This window comes from Lethenteron reissneri, chromosome 52 (assembly GCF_015708825.2).
Source record: "Lethenteron reissneri isolate LAM-NWPU_2019-01 chromosome 52, ASM1570882v1, whole genome shotgun sequence".
In the NCBI taxonomy this organism is placed as follows: domain Eukaryota; kingdom Metazoa; phylum Chordata; class Hyperoartia; order Petromyzontiformes; family Petromyzontidae; genus Lethenteron; species Lethenteron reissneri.
In genome coordinates this window covers 4621842-4638324 of record NC_083830.1, presented here as the reverse complement: position 1 = coordinate 4638324, position 16483 = coordinate 4621842, and the positions used below count along the sequence as shown (strand labels likewise).

The 16483-nt window shown below is 47.6% G+C and overlaps 1 protein-coding gene across 5 annotated transcripts in view; it reads right to left on the bottom strand.

The window, feature by feature from the left end:
• Window positions 1-3385: 3385 nt before the first annotated feature.
• LOC133355997 (protein MTSS 2-like) overlaps window positions 3386-16483 on the bottom strand; it is an 87443-nt gene continuing 74345 nt past the window's right edge. For 2 of the 5 annotated variants that reach the window (XM_061573465.1, XM_061573466.1), the window contains exons 11-15: window positions 16038-16151; window positions 15219-15368; window positions 12019-12198; window positions 9971-10127; window positions 3386-9412 (exon numbers count right to left, since the gene is read on the bottom strand). In XM_061573465.1, coding sequence (XP_061429449.1) covers window positions 8385-9412; window positions 9971-10127; window positions 12019-12198; window positions 15219-15368; window positions 16038-16151 — 1629 coding nt within the window. In that variant the 3' untranslated portion in view covers window positions 3386-8384. The remainder of the gene's footprint in view (window positions 9413-9970; window positions 10128-12018; window positions 12199-15218; window positions 15369-16037; window positions 16152-16483) is intronic. The other 3 variants (XM_061573468.1, XM_061573470.1, XM_061573467.1) reach the window with 2 other exon arrangements.

The following is a 16483-nucleotide window of genomic DNA, read 5'->3' as shown; positions in this document are numbered from 1 at the left end:
CAGCGTTGTTGACAAACGTGAGTTAGTTTGCTGTGTTTGTGCACGACATCCAACGCAGCGTCAACAAATAATCCGTATGCTTCTTCTTGGTTCTTTCGGTAAAGTCACGTAGAATGGAAATAATAAAATAATGAAGATAAAACATAATAAAATTATTCTCACGACGTTTCGGCCACAACGCAAGCAGCCGTCCTCAGGTGGAGAGCAGGTCTGTCGAGGAGACAGAGTCTGAATGACACACTCCAGGCTTGGAGCGACTATTGTGTGTCATTCAGACTCTGTCTCCTCGACAGACCTGCTCACCACCTGAGGACGGCTGCTTGCGTTGTGGCCGAAACGTCGTGAGAATTATTTTATTATGTAAAATTTTTATTATTTTATTATTTCCATTCTACGTGACTTTACCGAAAGAACCAAGAAGATCAATCCCTGCAGTCACGAAAGCTTTAAATCGAAATTTTATCCGTATGCTTTTTTCTTTTACTATACCTTATTTTTAAATATAATTTCCTGTGCTTGTCGAGTCTGGATATGTTTGAATTGTCTTCTCTTGTCAGTATCTTTCTCAATAGCATTACTACTCCGTTTTATTTCCACTTTTACACCATCATCGTTTTCCAATATCTTTAGCTATTTCGGTACTTGTTCTCAGTAGTTTTATCTCAGTATACTCTATCACAATACCGTGGTACGTGTTTTTTTTTAAATCGGTGTCTGCGTATCGTTGTTGAACAGTGGTAATTCGGTACTTTTCCACTAACATGTTTTGATTTCCTGTCAATGACGAGAAAAACTCCCGTAATTATTGCTGGCATTAGCCAAGCTAATGGGCCCCCATAATGTGGAATTGGCAACTCCACATCAAATATATTTTCCATGAAGCAAGACTGTGCACAGCAGTGTGAGCATTGGCGACTTATATTGTGCTGATGAGTCCTAACGAGGACAAACTCGTTCCACAGTAATTGGCTATCACTTACCGCTGCTCTCAGTCGGTCACATTTGATCATTTATTGTGATGCTGTTTGAAGACTCGAAAACCACAATGAACGTCGTTGAGCCCGATAACATTTGCCCCCCTTTCTGAAATACGAACATGATTAATAAGTGTTTGCTAAAGTAAATCCGAGTACACAGAGGCCATTTCAACAAGTTAACACTGTTTCTTGTTATTACAATGCACCAGTGCTAGGCTGGAGTTTGCTTCATTCACTCAAGGCAGCATTTACACAAATGCCCAATTGTTCCTGAACACATGCTACTAATTTACATGCAACTCCAAGTTACTTTGCTTGTTGCCGTGGTGTAATGGTACACCGGACTTGCAATGCAGAGGGTGCCCGGTTCCCTTCCATCTCCCGGCAATTGAAACAATGGGGCAAGTCTCTTAAAGGTACTCCCCCCCCACCCGACCGCCTTTGTCTTCCCTGCAGTGTGAATGGGTGTACCACAGTCGATGGACCGGTTACATGTGGTGAGGTAGAGTGGGGGAACTTCAACCTCTTCCAAGACGTCTGGTCAACTTGGAAGAGAAGGCCAAACACACCGTATAGAGCTCCATCCAGTGGAGGCCTTTTGCCCAGAAGTGACGTGAACAAGAGATGTTAACTCCCTCGCCCGGTATGCAGGAGGTCGTCGGTTCGATCACAACCGTGACACCTCTTCTTGGTTCTTTCGGTAAAGTCACATAGAAGGGAAGTAACCAAGAAGATGAATCCCTGCAGTCACAAAAGCTTTAAATCGAAATTTAACCGTGACACCTGTTGTATATTTGGAGTTTGCGTGTCTCTCTCCCCGTGGTCGCGTGGATTTTTTTTTTCTCCGGGTCCTCCGGTTTTTCCCTGCACGTTTAGACTCAACATAACGCGTTGAGAGTATTTGGCTGCTATGCATTTCCACGTGATAAGCCACTTCGTTGAGCTATCATTTGGGGTCAGGTCACTTCTGAAAAAGAGCTGCATAGCTCAGTGGGCCTTACCTGGTAAAATAAAAAAAATGGTTTAATAGTTTTAGTGAATAGCTTTAGAACGTACGTTTAGAAAGTGTACTGTAAAGGATCGCTTTAAAATATTACTTTGCGTGTTGAGCGCGTTAATTTTGACAATTTGAGATTATGCCTTTTCACATACAGTATGACTTTCGAATTTTTATTTTAACTGGCATGTATTCATATAAATAAATATAACTTTATTCCTCAGCACAACTCAAAAGACAAACTATAATTTAACACAAGATAATAATTTCTCAATGTGTTTCAAATGAGTCTGAGTGTTGACATGTAAGATGCGATTTTCTCCATAATAAACGTTTTTGGGTTAGATCGCGTTATTTATAAATGTGTCGTAACCCTCCACCACCCGACACGGCCAATCAGCAAAAAAGTGTCACGTTGACAAAAGACAAATAGTTCACTACTTTAGCCCACCGGTGTGTTGAAGCGTGAAACCACAACATTTAAAACAATTTTAGTACGACGGTTCGCTGGTAATTGCATCCAGCATCATCGGGCGAATTGCGAATTGCCCGATGATTTTGGATGCAATTACCACAGAACCGTCGTACTAAAAAAATAATAAATGTTGTGGTTTCACGCTTCAACACACCGGTGAGCTAAAGTAGTGAACTATTTGTCTTTTGTCAACGTGACACTTTTTTGCTGATTGGCTGTGTCGGGTGGTGGAGGGTTACGACACATTTATAAATAACGCGATCTAACCCAAAAACGTTTATTATGAATAATATTGGTCACGAAAGCCGACGTGTTAATGCGCTTTTCTATTATGCACTAACTCCATGAAATACAGTACATCAGTCTCAGTGGCGGCTCCTGCAAAATCTCTCAGGGGGGGCAAATGTCTGGATGATTGATAAGGATAAGGTCCACCCATGCAATGAATAAATTAACAGCTTAAGCATGTAAAGGCAACTTCACTTCTTTAATATTAATGAAAAATAAAGTTACTCTTACAATACATCTTGTTTGTTTATATACTCACTATTAAAACAAACCACTCAAGTTTATTTTATTAAAGATTCCACTAGGTAGCGATAAATTATATTGTTGGATGAAACGTGCTTACGTATGATGACGTTAGCACGTATGATGACGTATGCACGTTAGGGCGAGCCCTCCCGGAAGCCATAGATAATGCATTGGAGCGCCCCCGTTCGAAAAAAAACATCTTTCAATGTAAGTCTATGGGACCACTCGGGGCGATTCTCAGCCGTAGTGAAATCGCCCCAAAAGAGGCGGTACTCCACAGAACGTGACATGACGCTGATTGGACTATATCCAGAGGCTGACAGTGACGGCTAGCGTGACTCTGTGGTTGAATGACATTGGTGGTGCGTCGCCCAATCGCCCTAATGAAGAAACCGCCCCTGATCAGTCTTATGGTAACTTTATTCAAAACACTACCTTCATGATTAAATGCAGTAATGATGTAACATCAGGCAATTTAATGGCAGCTTAAGCAACTACAATGCCAACCGCAAAAAGCCACGAGGAAAATGTTATCAAACATCACGGAATATAACATTGGCACGGTATACAAAACATAATGAAAAAGTTGCAAGCAAGTTTTCATATTTAGTCAACAATACATATGCATTCTAAGTATTACAGGTTATCAACGTTACAGCAAACATTTCCGTTTTGAAGTACAGGGCAAAATGCTCCTTTACATCCTGTAAGACCTGCTGTGTACCTTGGACGAGAGATAAAAAAGTTTGAATAGCGTTGAAAAGCCAGATGCACTGTGATGCACACTATGACATAGTACGTAAAGAATACTGCTTTATCAGCAGAGCAACATCGAGCCACTTTGACCAACATCTTTGCCTAGGCCTTTGCAGCATCGTTAATTGTAACTAAAGTATTTCTGTAGAGAAAAAACACACCATTGGAACCTCCTCTGCCAGTAGCAAAATATGATCATGGGTTTTTTTTACCCTTTTATCTTACAGTTTTGTTGCAACTGACAGTTTGTTGCCAGATAAAAGGGTAAAAAAAACAATTATCATATGTTGCTACTGGCAAAGGAGGTTCCAATGGTGTAAATGCTTTCCTCGAGCTCTCATACTCTGATGGTGCATTGTCTTTGAGTTGTGCGCCTTTTGGCGTCATCTGGTCCAGCACCATGTGAGACTAGGCTCTAAGAAAAGCTGTCTCGGGTGTGGACCAATCAATTTCAAGGACAGTGCATACATTATCAGAGTTGTGTTTTTGTTTGCATTCCGACCGCAGTTTTTATGGTCAATGCAAACATGACTCCTTGTAAAAAAAAAAAGGTGTCAGTTTTGTTGCCAGATAAAAGGGTAAAAAAACAATTATCAGAAAAAACACACTTAAGGTGGAACTTTGCATTCATGGGTAAACTCGTCAAACGAAGCATTCCTATCTTACATTTCTATTTTGTCGCCGCAAGTATGAAAACACCGTGTTTGTCACTTGCTTCGTGTATTCAGTAGGTGTCGGTAAGCTAGTTAGGCGAGAATACAACGTAAGTTTACCATTGTTAGTTGGCACTGCCATGCTCCGGTCCCACAGGCATTTAAACAGAGCGTTCAGTCGGCACTGCTGTGCAAGGTTAGTCTTGTGAGAAAAAAACATCGACCTGAGTAAACTGGTAAGTGAAAAGTCGCTGCTACTGGATCTGTATGAAACAACTCCCACCGTTGACATGCCCATACCCGATGCAAAGGAATTAGTAAAAAGCATATTTACATATTCATTGTGTATGCTGTCAACTTTCGCGAAGCGTTAGTATCTAGTACAAAAGAAAGGTTGCCCTCTTAGACGTGTGTCGCAACGCTCCAGTATTATCGCAATTAACTTTATCACGTGTTGACCCGGGCGATTATTCTTTTCCCATAGCAGTGACAGAAAATGGCAGGCATTAAACAGACGATGATTATGAACTTTGAACTTCCACCAGGGGCCATAACAAGGTTTGAGACTTTTTATATAACGTAAAAACCCGAAGCAAAAACTCAGCACTTTTTTTTGTGTTTAAATCGGTTACAATTTATACGTTGGTACTCCATACTCAACAAACAACACTGCAGTGCTCTCGGTGAATTGTGCTCAAGTAATTTCTATCCCTCTACAATTCTGCGATTGTGTGTGTGTGCACGTGTGGGAGAGGTGGGACGAGCATGGATATTACATACACAGTTCCAGCAATTGTAAAGACACACACAAACCAAATAAGCACCGATTAGTGAACAATGTCAAGACAAAATGCAGTTAAGGAAGAGTGGAGTTGTGAGGGTAGTAGTTGTGATTTGTTGTGATTTGTTGCCTGGGAATTGAAGATAAGAAGGGCTCCATTTTCGAATGCGGTGGGAGCTACAGACTGGTTGGTTACAACTAATGTGATGAAGGAAGCAGCAAAGAGAGATCATTTTAGAGTGCGGGACGGGTGGTTGTGGACTGTGGTTTTACGCAAAGCTGTCTCGTGTTGCTTAAATGATCTTCCATCGATGGCCTGCAAAAAGTTGCCCCCTTGTTGAAATGTCGTACGTGCACTTTTTCGAACAAAACTGTGGTGGACACGCGTGTGTATACCCTCTAAGTGAGCGGGAAAGTGAAGCTTCATTACAGGAAAACATTGCGTGTGAAAACCACAAAAGCGTGATTTTGTTCTGTGAATATTAAGGAGCATTAGGCCATGACAATAATTAATGTACATCAGATAAAAGGTAAAAATCAAACGGTTAAAATATTACATTTGATTATTTCGCAACAAAATTCTACTTGTTTTTAGAAACTGCATGCACGTTCTATAGGTCTTTCAACACACCGCCAAAACACCAGGGTCCCAGACACATGTCACCTACTGTGATATAGGACAAGAGTAAAAAATTTCCACGACTTGGAAACGCAGGTCAGAACAGCTCCCCTTTTACAGAACAAATTATGTCAAAGTCATAAAGCATTCAAGGTCTAAAACAATGACGAGTTACAACGATAAGGCAGGCGATCAACTGCTGTATACATATGACTACAAGGTAAGGCCAAACAATGCATCACACTGCACGGGACTCAAATATTGTTAAGTTTTACTTCCAACGTTTCACCGTAGTTTATTGCTAACCGTGGATTGCATGTTGAACTAAACAATTTCCACTTCGACACACAACAAAGACGCAAAAATGAATTGCTTTAAAGTCACAATAACCGCTTGAAAATCTCTTTCCTTGGGCCTCTAGTAATTCAAACTCATCTTAACGTCGCCAATCGGCTGGGAATACGCGAGGTGACAAGGGAGCCAGTTTACAAGCAGTGACCAACGCAGTTACACAACGTTATCCCCCCCCCCTTGCCCGCTGTTGGCCAGCGAAGCCGGGCGCTTTGCCCTGTGCCCGAGGCGTCTCGTCGAGAAAAGGGGAGGCATCGGGGCGATGGGCACGGCGATCAGTCACCTCTCTGCATCGACGGACCCAGCTGACTGACGCGGCCTCTGCCAAACTAAACCGCGTGACTTAATAGCGGCCGTCACTCAGGACGGCAGCGCACGGACAGACGTTCTGGTGAGACGGTCGCTCCGCTGACAAAAGTCGTGTACGCTGGGGTCTTCTCGATAAGTGTAGCTTGCAGCGTGGAAATGTGTTCCGTGCCAGTATTCCGAAGTGGTGACAGACACGAAATGAACTTGATTGTTTGCTGCTGCTGCTGCGTTGGCAGTGGTGCACATGTACAAATATCTATGCCACCCTTTTTTTGCCAGTATCAAAATGATGGGGGGGAAAAAGAACAGGCTTTACACTTTACGGAAAGAATGCAGGTGGTGTCAAGATGTTCAAACACCAAATATACACCCATCACAAGGCATCGAGTCTGCATTAACCACACATGCTTGTAGTAAAACATTGCCTTTGGCTGCAAAGCCAGAAGGAACGAAGCAAGCAGTAAACAGCTTGCCTTTAATAAAAAAAGTTATATCAATACTCGTTATCGGATTTAAACATTATGCCGTTGAAATATGTATCCCACAGTTTGAATAAACAGTCGTAGATTTTTTGCAACGATCTTTTTTTAGATTTTTTTTTTCATCTGGAGATATTTCAGTGTTTTATTGCTGTAAGTTCTTGCAGCTGATTTTGACGGACACTAATTCGGAGGGGAGGATGTCGGTGGAAGACTGACAAAGTCAACGTTCCCCTGCATCTCTCCATCAACAGAGCGGTGGCTTTGGTTGATGCCGCATGCCAAAACCACCACTTTCATGGTATGGAATGGGCGAGCACTCCACCACCGATGTTTAACCATTTATTCTCCCCCAAATCTACTGGATAGAATATATTCTCTCGACTGAAATTGCATTTGTTAATTTTCACCTTCTCTCCAAATACTACGATTGCTAAGAATCATTATGGCACGTAGGTTAATATTTACGGAATATGTCAATAGTAATGCTGTTTTCAGCTATTGGCTCAACAGCCATCGAACATAAGGACCAGGATTTGCACTAATATCTTACTTTATAGTTATATATATTTTTTGTTAATTTACCTGGACTTTAAAATAACCGAAATGAATGTATTTTTACACCTTTAATGGTAGAACCATCACAATGCAAATTATATTTGTAACTTCAAATAGCCAAGCATTTGAGCTTTTACACACGTCTAAAGTTTTACACTTTGTATACGGACGAGATGGTTTATTTTCTCAACTCGTGATTCTACAAACCCAAAATATATTTTTTTTATTGCGTAATCCAAGATTCCATTGCATTTTTGTAATTGAGTACAATGCACATTTTGCCTTTTAAAACATTTCCAATTCATTGTTTCAGTAATTTCCATACACTTACAATATTAATTAATCACAATGTGACTTATTGCATGAGTAAATCACCAGGGCATTCTCCAGCCCCATTTCCATCATCCTCCATAGGCTCCCCAACATCATCAGGAGTTGTGAGCCCAGGAAATGAATCCCTGGGGTGTGTGTATGTATGCCTTTGTGAGATGCAATCTGTCCCATCTCTTGCCACCAATACAACACAGTAATACTAACGGCGGCGACAATCACGGAGCAGAATATCTGTGGGAGGGAAGTGATCCCTGCTGAAACTCATGAGACCAACTCCTATCTGAATTGCAGGAACTGATATATTCGTGTAACTATATGACATACATTTCTTCTAATTGGCCTGTCAAATGCACGTCAGCAAACATGTGTTACATTTTGACACTGCGGGCGTACTCGACCAGTTGAGTAAGACATCAAAGGATTGTAATGGTCCAGCTGCTTCCATCGATTTGTTTAGACTTTCCTTTCACGAGGCTACAGGGGGGGCTGACGTCTGCACGTCACTCAGCTGAGAGGGCGCCGCTTGCGTTCGTTAAACCGCGGGGGGCAGACACCCATCGGCTCAGATGCGGGGAGCAGACCGGTCGTTGGTGATGGTCCTGCGCAGCCGCACTCCGCGGCGGATGGAGCTCAGCACGTCTTCGCCCTGGGAGGGCTCTGGTGGCGACGGGCACGGAGACACGGGGATGGTCTTCACCCCCAGCGGGCAGCTCGGCTCCGCGGGCGAAATTCCATGGTGGCGGAAAACCTGCACGCCGCCGTCTACCGCGATCGCCTGCTGATCCTCCGCACCGCCCTGCTCGCCTTTCACGGCGTCGCGTTCCCGCGCCGCGATCCGCCTCGGAGTCTCCGCCGCAGGGACTGGCGAGGTAGGAGAACCGGGGGCGCTGCTCTGAACCGAAAACGCTCCGTCGGATTTGGAAGGCGAGGAGGCGATGCTGGGATCGCCGCAGTCGCTGGCGGTGGAGGAGCCGACGCTGCTGATCACGGGGGACGCGCCTCGCTTGTGCTCCTGCGTGCCGTCGCAGTGGCCGGGGGATCCGCGGCGGTGCTCGGGAGCGAGGGACGAGCCGAGCGCGGAGCCGTCGCGCCCCGGCGAGCCGGGCCGCTGCCTGTGCGACGCTCGCGTCGGCTCGGACGCGCCGCTGCTGCTGCCGCCACCGCCGCCGCCACCGCCGCCACCGCCGCTGCTACCACTACCGGGAGACGCGCTGCCGCCGCTCAGCTGCAGGGACTCGTCGCTGCCGGCGTGCGAGGGCGACAGGCTGCCGGGCAGCGTCGGGACGGTGGGGGGCTTCACGGGGACGACCGGCGGGCGGATGGGAATGGGTCCCGCCGAGGACCCCGCTCGCCGGAGCAGGGGCTTGCTGGACGGGTTGCGGCGGATCGTGGCCACTCCGGGGGTGCCGGCCATCGCGGCGCCGCCACAGTTGGGAATGCCGGCGGTGGAGGCCGGACGCTTGGAATGGAACATGCGGCGGTAGGACTGGCTCAGGTCGCTGTTGCGAGGGATGGTGCACGACCGGTCAAACTCCACGGCGGGTTCCAGCTCTGCATCACCGTTCACCGAGAGACAGTCAGAATCTGAAACTGCAAGGGGGGAAAAAAGCGCGCGCTTCTTAGCTGTTAGTCGTTTTGCACGGCGTTTGTCTAAATGCAGTGGAACGTCGAGGCTTTTGTGGCCAAAGGCCACCAAAAAATAAACCTCACCCCTCCGACACATCAGCCAAATCTGGTCACTGTGAAGCACCTTGAGTGCACAAGAGGTATTTGTGGGGCCCCTTTGTTTGCGAGGCATCGACTATGATGCATGCAAATATCAAAACATATTTGCACGTTTTGGCATACGCATGTGTAGTTAATTCAGACTTGATGCCTTGTGACGGGTATCTCTTTGGTGTTTGAGCATCTTGACACCATCTGTATTCTTGCCGGAAAGGGCAAAGCCTGTTCTTTACTTTTTCATCATATTGATACTGGCAAAAAAGGGTGCCATAGATATTTGTACACGTGCACCATTGTCAATGCAGCGGTAGCAGCAAGCAGAAAATAATTAAGTAAATTTAGTGCTAATAACCTCTTAGGAATACTGGCTCAATTTGAATGCCCTTTCCATTATCCCGTACTAAGATCTTCAGCCTCTCATACCTTGAGAGGGCAGGGTGTCCTCAGAGCACGAGGGGGTGGTGGTCTGTGTGCTGTAGCCGCTCGAACCCTGCATGGAGTCGCGATTGCTCTTCTGGCTCTCCAGATGAAGCCCGCGCGCCAGCACCAGGGCCAGCTCACTCGCGCTCACTTCCCCCACCTGTGGCGGCGGGGGGCGCAAAAGGCCATCACAGAAAGGCCACGGGAGAGACGCACGGCAAAAACAGCAAGCGCAGCACACGCATGCAGCACACGCAGCGCAGGCAGCAGGCGCAGCGCATGCAGCAACGTCGTCCGGACAGCAGCCGCGGCATCCCGCGCAAACACGCCCGCCGACGAGGGCGGAGCCACATCACGGTAGCCGCACTCCTCCCGTGAGAGCGTCGCCCAGGCCTAGACGCAGTGAAGCCAGCGGCCTGGCTTCTTCTCCATCTCTCCGTCTTCTTTGGGACTCGGACGCGGGCTTTGTCAGTTGGCTATTGTAAAAGGGCTTCCTCCTGATGTTAGGAAGCCACTTGAGGTGTGTACTTTGAAGTCTAAATTGAAAACTCATTTCTTTAGAACTGCTTTTTGTGTTTAGTTTGTCGTCCCCCCCCCCCCCCCACCTCCGATTAGCATGGCCGGCTACGTGAGGTGCGAAAGAAGTTAAACATACATCCATACATGCGTAGAGAACGTTTGCTCTAATGAGGTCGTAAGCATCAACGGGCCTTGCGTATCTCTGTGGAAACGATGAAGCCAGCACGGACATCAGCATTTGGGAGTGCGACACGATGGAGCGTCAACAAAAATGTGCCGCTCTGCTGCTCCCCCCATTGCAACGTCTGCTCCATCGCATGCGACCTCGCAATGCACCACACACGGAGGGCATGGGGGACTCCCATCCGGTGCCGTGTGTCGTTCACCGGCTTCTCTCCCCACACGCTCGACGCGTGTGGGGTGTTTCAGAGGGCAACTGGAGGCGGAACAGGCAGCTCTGGCTTCGCAGCAACAGCAGCAGCAAACCGGAAGAGACAGCCGCTTGCACGCCGGATCCGAGCTTTTGTCACGCCTGAAGATGCTAAATGTAAACTCGGTCAAAACGTCGAATGTACATTGTAAAATTTTGGCTTGCCTTTCAACATTCCTGTTTATTGCCCAATAAAACAAATACATTTCCATATTTGTATGCATGTATGTGTGTTGAACTTCTTTCGCACAATACGTAGCCAACCTTGTGGGGAGCGGGAGTGTCGCGGTTAGCGCGCTGCGCTACGAACCTGGCGACCCAAGTTCGATTCCCGCTCATGGCCAAAATCAGTGACGATTATCTGAAACGGTCCTGGGCCTCCCCTAGGTCGCCACTGGGCGTGGTGCTGGCCACCCGACCCCTCGTGTGCCGTTCTGGCCTTCATAGGTGCTCGCTAACAGCACTTGCCCCAACAGTCTGTTACAGGCTATACGGGGGATGTTTGTGTGGGGGAAAGGACAAAAGCCTAAACATTAAAAGCAGTTCTAAAGAAATTAGTTTGCTATCGTGTGACAACTTGATTTGATTGGCTCAGTTGGATGATGGAGGATTATAGTTGATACTTGGCATTATATCTACACGACGATGTGACCCAAAAGAAAGGAATTATTAATCATAATATTGATCGTGAAAAACTATGTTTAAAATGATCAGCAATGTGGTTTCCTACCCTACCCAGTGCGTGAACTACCGAAGTTTCCCCAGAACTCCACTGATATTGGGGAGAATAAAGCTTTGACTGGTGCACACATAAATAAGTGGAGAACGGTTCACAGAAGTTTACAATTTTAGTACTGAGTTTACAATTTTAGTACTGTGGGTTTACTCTCCAACACACCGGTGTGCCCATTGGCTGTGTCGGGTGGTGGCGGGTTTAACGACACATTTATATATTTACGCAATCTAATCCACAAAAAATAGCTTTTATGGATAATATTGTTCGCGAAACGAGTTAAACAGAATTTCCTTTTATATGTATAAAAAAGTCAAAGCGAGACAAAACGGGAAAAAACGTGGCTGCAGGCGGTCACCCACAACGCACCTTGACGCCGGTGGGCACGTCGATGCTCCGGGGCCTCTGCTGGCCCTCGTCCGGCTGGCAGGCAGCGGGGTCCCCGTCTGCCCCCTTCTCGGCGTCCCCACACTTCGCCTTGGACTTGTCTCGGCGGCGCTGCAGCGTGTTCACCATCGGCTGGTCGTACGGCCCGGGCTTCGACCAGTCCTGAGCCAACGCGCACGGAACGGCACGAGCGGAGACGGAGGCTTTTCGCGCGCCGTTCGCACGTGTCGCCGTTCACACGTGTCGCCGTTCACACGTGCCGCCGTTCACACGTGTCGCCGTTCACACGTGTCGCCGTCGACTGCGTTTTGCACACCTCGTGCCAATCTTGCCCATTTGCATTTAAACCCCAATATCAGGCAATGGGGATCTCTTCCAAAGTACTCATCATCATCATCATGACTCACTCCCCACGTACGGTGATCAGAGTTCTTTTCCCGCACCACGGAGAACTACGCTTCCCAAATAAGAGTACGGTTGATTCGTTCATCACGAGGCATTATTTTTTTATCCCCCCACAGTCATTTAAGCATGTAAACATGCACGCATTATATATTCGCTCCGAGCCTAAAACATTGGCCGTTGTGTCTCTCTATATATATTTTTTTTCTTTTAAGGCCACACACGTAGTTGCTGTTGTTGTTTGTTAATCCTGTTTGCGCCAACGCAGTGGTGGAAACGCCAAATAATTAACGTCAAACACAATCAGACCACTCACGTAAAGTGGAGGCACGTGTGAGACCGCATATATCCACCGTGTAAGACCACATTTACTCCGCTTTCATGCCAAGCGGGAAAAGGGAAAAAACCCTAAAATCTCCGTTTCAATAAACTGGGCGATAAGTGCGCCGTTGAATCTTTGCCCAGTTCAAAATTACGAATGCAAAGCCGCACAACGTGACGGTACATATCAGCCCCTTTAAAGTGTAAATACCGGGGGAATTTATTTTAAGCGGCGCAGGCGGGATTATTCCTGGTATGGCCCCAACCTCGGCCAGATGGTCCGCGCAGGATACATCATTACCAACATTCTGGCCACTGAACATTACATATTATTTACAGTTAATGACTGCCTCGTTTCATGCAAGCTGGACACTGTACAACAACGCCAGAGTTAGTTTTGAAATAACAGAGTTGGGTGCCTGGCATTGTCCTAAATGGGAAATCCGGGTATTGTCGTGATGACTTTTTCAAATGAGGATCCCAATGAATGTCCCTTATGAGCATTTGAATGCGGGGCTAGAGATATGCAATGTAATCCAAGACAACTAAGAACAACCCTGTGTTCAATTCCATAACACCTATCATGTAATTAATGTGAGCAAAAACTGATATTTGCGACAGTGAAAAAGCATTATTTAGGTATATCTTACAAATATATTAAATCTTCATGGCCTCTCGCATGGTTAGATTAAACAACACGCATGCCTGCCTATGCGGTATGCACACTATGGGTGATATGAGTGTAAACAGCAGTGTGTATACATCACAGTGCACAAGTCATCTCAGTCCATAACCCATACTACCAGGGAGGCCGTGGCTATAAACACCAAACCATGGACCACACTGTGCCGAATATAAAACTGAAGGCAGTGTGTGGGTGAACAGGTGAGTTGGTGGGTGGGTGAGTGAGTGAGCAGGTGGGTAGTTGGCTCAGTGGGGCAGTGGGTGGGTGAGTAGCAGAGGTCGCAAACGGGTTTTGATTCCTTACCCGTACCCGTACCCGGCCGCACCAGGGTCGCAAACGGGTACCCGTACCCGGCCGGGTACGGGTAGCCGGGTATCGGGTAGGGTACGGGTATCGGGTACCCGGTTGCGACCTCTGGTGAGTAGGTGGGTATAGCTGCAATTTACCAACTCTCAGACCAAAACAACTCAATGTCCAAATTTTTTACGCGCAAATCTCTCATAGCCGCTCTTCATTGGCCGTACTAAATCACCGTCGCCACCTGGGTTTGTCCCATTACCTCCGACCGCTGGTGTTTTCGGTGCTCAGCATGGCCTCAGCGTGAACCTATCCTGGCACAAAAAGTGCCGCGGCGAAGTCACCACCGCTGAAGCGACAACGTTTTTTTGTTGCTGTTCATTTTATTGTCGTAGAGCGAGCGCGCATTGCCACCGTCAGACAGGCGCGGAAATAGGAGCACGCATGTGCCGAAGCGCCTGCCGGGTTTCCCGGCGTTCAGGAGCAACGCTCGAGTCTCGGAGGCGCCGAACACAACACCATTAATTTGGCATTCATTTCTGGATGGCCGACTAGCCTTGCTTTCAACTGGATTGATTGGGCGAGGCTACGGAGGGGATCACGCTGTGGCTGTGCCGTTGCACACCTCACATGCGGGGGTGGGGCGTACAATAATAAGGGAGGCGCGTCATTGACCTTGAAAACTTCGCCATTTTGTCAATCCACTGTTGGATGACTGGCTCCCAATGCTGTGTCGGGTTCATGGGGGTTGCTCGACAGAGTTTTCGCGACACTGATCGTGTGGCTCCCGATATTTGCCACTGATGTTAGCCGTGGATAGGAATCCAATTTCTTGGGTTTAGAGAGCAGTGCGCAATGAACCTTCGTTGATTTCACGGCCATACCCTTTTAAATACCGAAGCATATTTATTTGAATAAGTCAGTCCAAGTTTTAAGATACCCTTTTATTCATTTACCGCAATTTTTTTTTAAATAATCCAAGGAGGCTCTCGCTTGAATAGAGTACACAGAGTGCTTTGGAGAGCTCAGACCGCAACGTGGCTCTCGGGTCTAAAGAAACATTTCTCAATGTCCCAGATAAATGTGTCCAACTCCAAAGGCGAGATCTTATCCAGGGTTTACTGCAGAAACGGGACAGCGTGCCAAAGACAAGGGCTCTGGTTTCTCTCCTCAAGGTACGTGACGACCCCCGCAACAATTCCAAAACTGTGCAAGATAAAGAAGCAAATACCCCGCGTTATTGAGCGGCACAGTGTGTGTAGCACGGTCACACAGAGAAGGTGGACTATTTGTGTGTTCGTGTGTGGCATGCTCGCAGCAGAAAAGGTGGACTGTATGTGGGTGACACGGTCACACAGAGGTAGACTTTGTGTGAGTGTGGCATGGTCGTAACACAGAAAAGGTGGACCTTGTGTGGGTGGCACGGCCACACAGAGAAGGTGGACCGTGTGTGGGTGGCATGGGCTGGGAGGCGAACCTTCCAGCTGGGCACGCGCGAGGATGGGGTGAAGCCGGGCAGCATGGGCACGGGGGAGTAGGGAGGGAGGGAGGCGGGCCGCGGGTGGCACGCCCGGGTAGGGGTAGGCGCTGGGTGCAGGGCGCACTCAGCCACGGGGAAAACAAACGGCTGTGGCACGCACACAACGAAAACAGCACACGGACGATGAAAACTCAAAACAAATCGAAACGCGGACGACGATGGCGGCACGTTCAACGTAAATTAAACTCGGCAAACAAAAACAACAAAAAACCTCGGCACGATGGTTTGAACCTTTCGACACAAACGTAGAAAAATTAGGAATTTCAAGTTAAAGAAAAATGTCGTGCAAAATGTTTAAAGGGAAAAGCGTGAATGTAAACGTGTGCTCTATGCTGTATATTCGGGATTCAAGGATTTGTCAAATTTCTATAATTAAACTCACGATACATCCATCAATTTGTGGACGTAAGAGTGGAACATTTATGATTAATTTCACACGGTTGGTGCATTGCATCACAGAAACCCCACGGACAGCGTAGGTTCTACATTCCAAAACAATAATCTATCCGTAAATATAATTTATTCGCAGAGTTGCTGAATCGTTCACAACCCTGACGTATATACAGTTGAACATCGGGGCTTGGGAGAGTGTGGGGATGGGGAGGGTACGGGTGGGGCAGGTGATGGTGGCAGTAGTGGAGGTGGTGGCGATGGTGGCGACTGTGGTAGCGATGGTTGCGGCTATGGTGGTGGTGGTTGCGATTGTGGCTCCGTCCGTTTGTCCATGCCGTGGCCGGCGAGCGGACAGACGCTCACCTTGTCCGCATGAGGCCCCGTGGAGGAGCTCACCACAGCTGGCGCCGGCGAGCCGCAGCTGCTGACGGAGAGGCCCGGCTCTGACGCCTCGGAGCTCGCAGAGCCCAGGGACTTCTGCGTCGTTTTAAATCCGAGCAGGCAACAACAACAACAAACAACATTGCAACGAGACACGGCGAGACGGGAGGATTGGATTACCGCCCTGGGATTTGGGGCAGAGCAGCGCGGAGCCACTTACCCTGCCTAATGAACCAAGACTGATAACTCTCAGAACACCAAAACACAAACACAGCAGCTATTTTAGACTCGTCAAGCCATGGGCCAAGCATGGCCACAGGCCGGCGGTCTTCCAACCCCCTTGACCGGTGGCGGAGGGAGGCCTTCGTCCAGCGGTGGAGCGACTACGGAAACAATGTGAACCTCGCGGCGCTCCAGGGCTGCACACG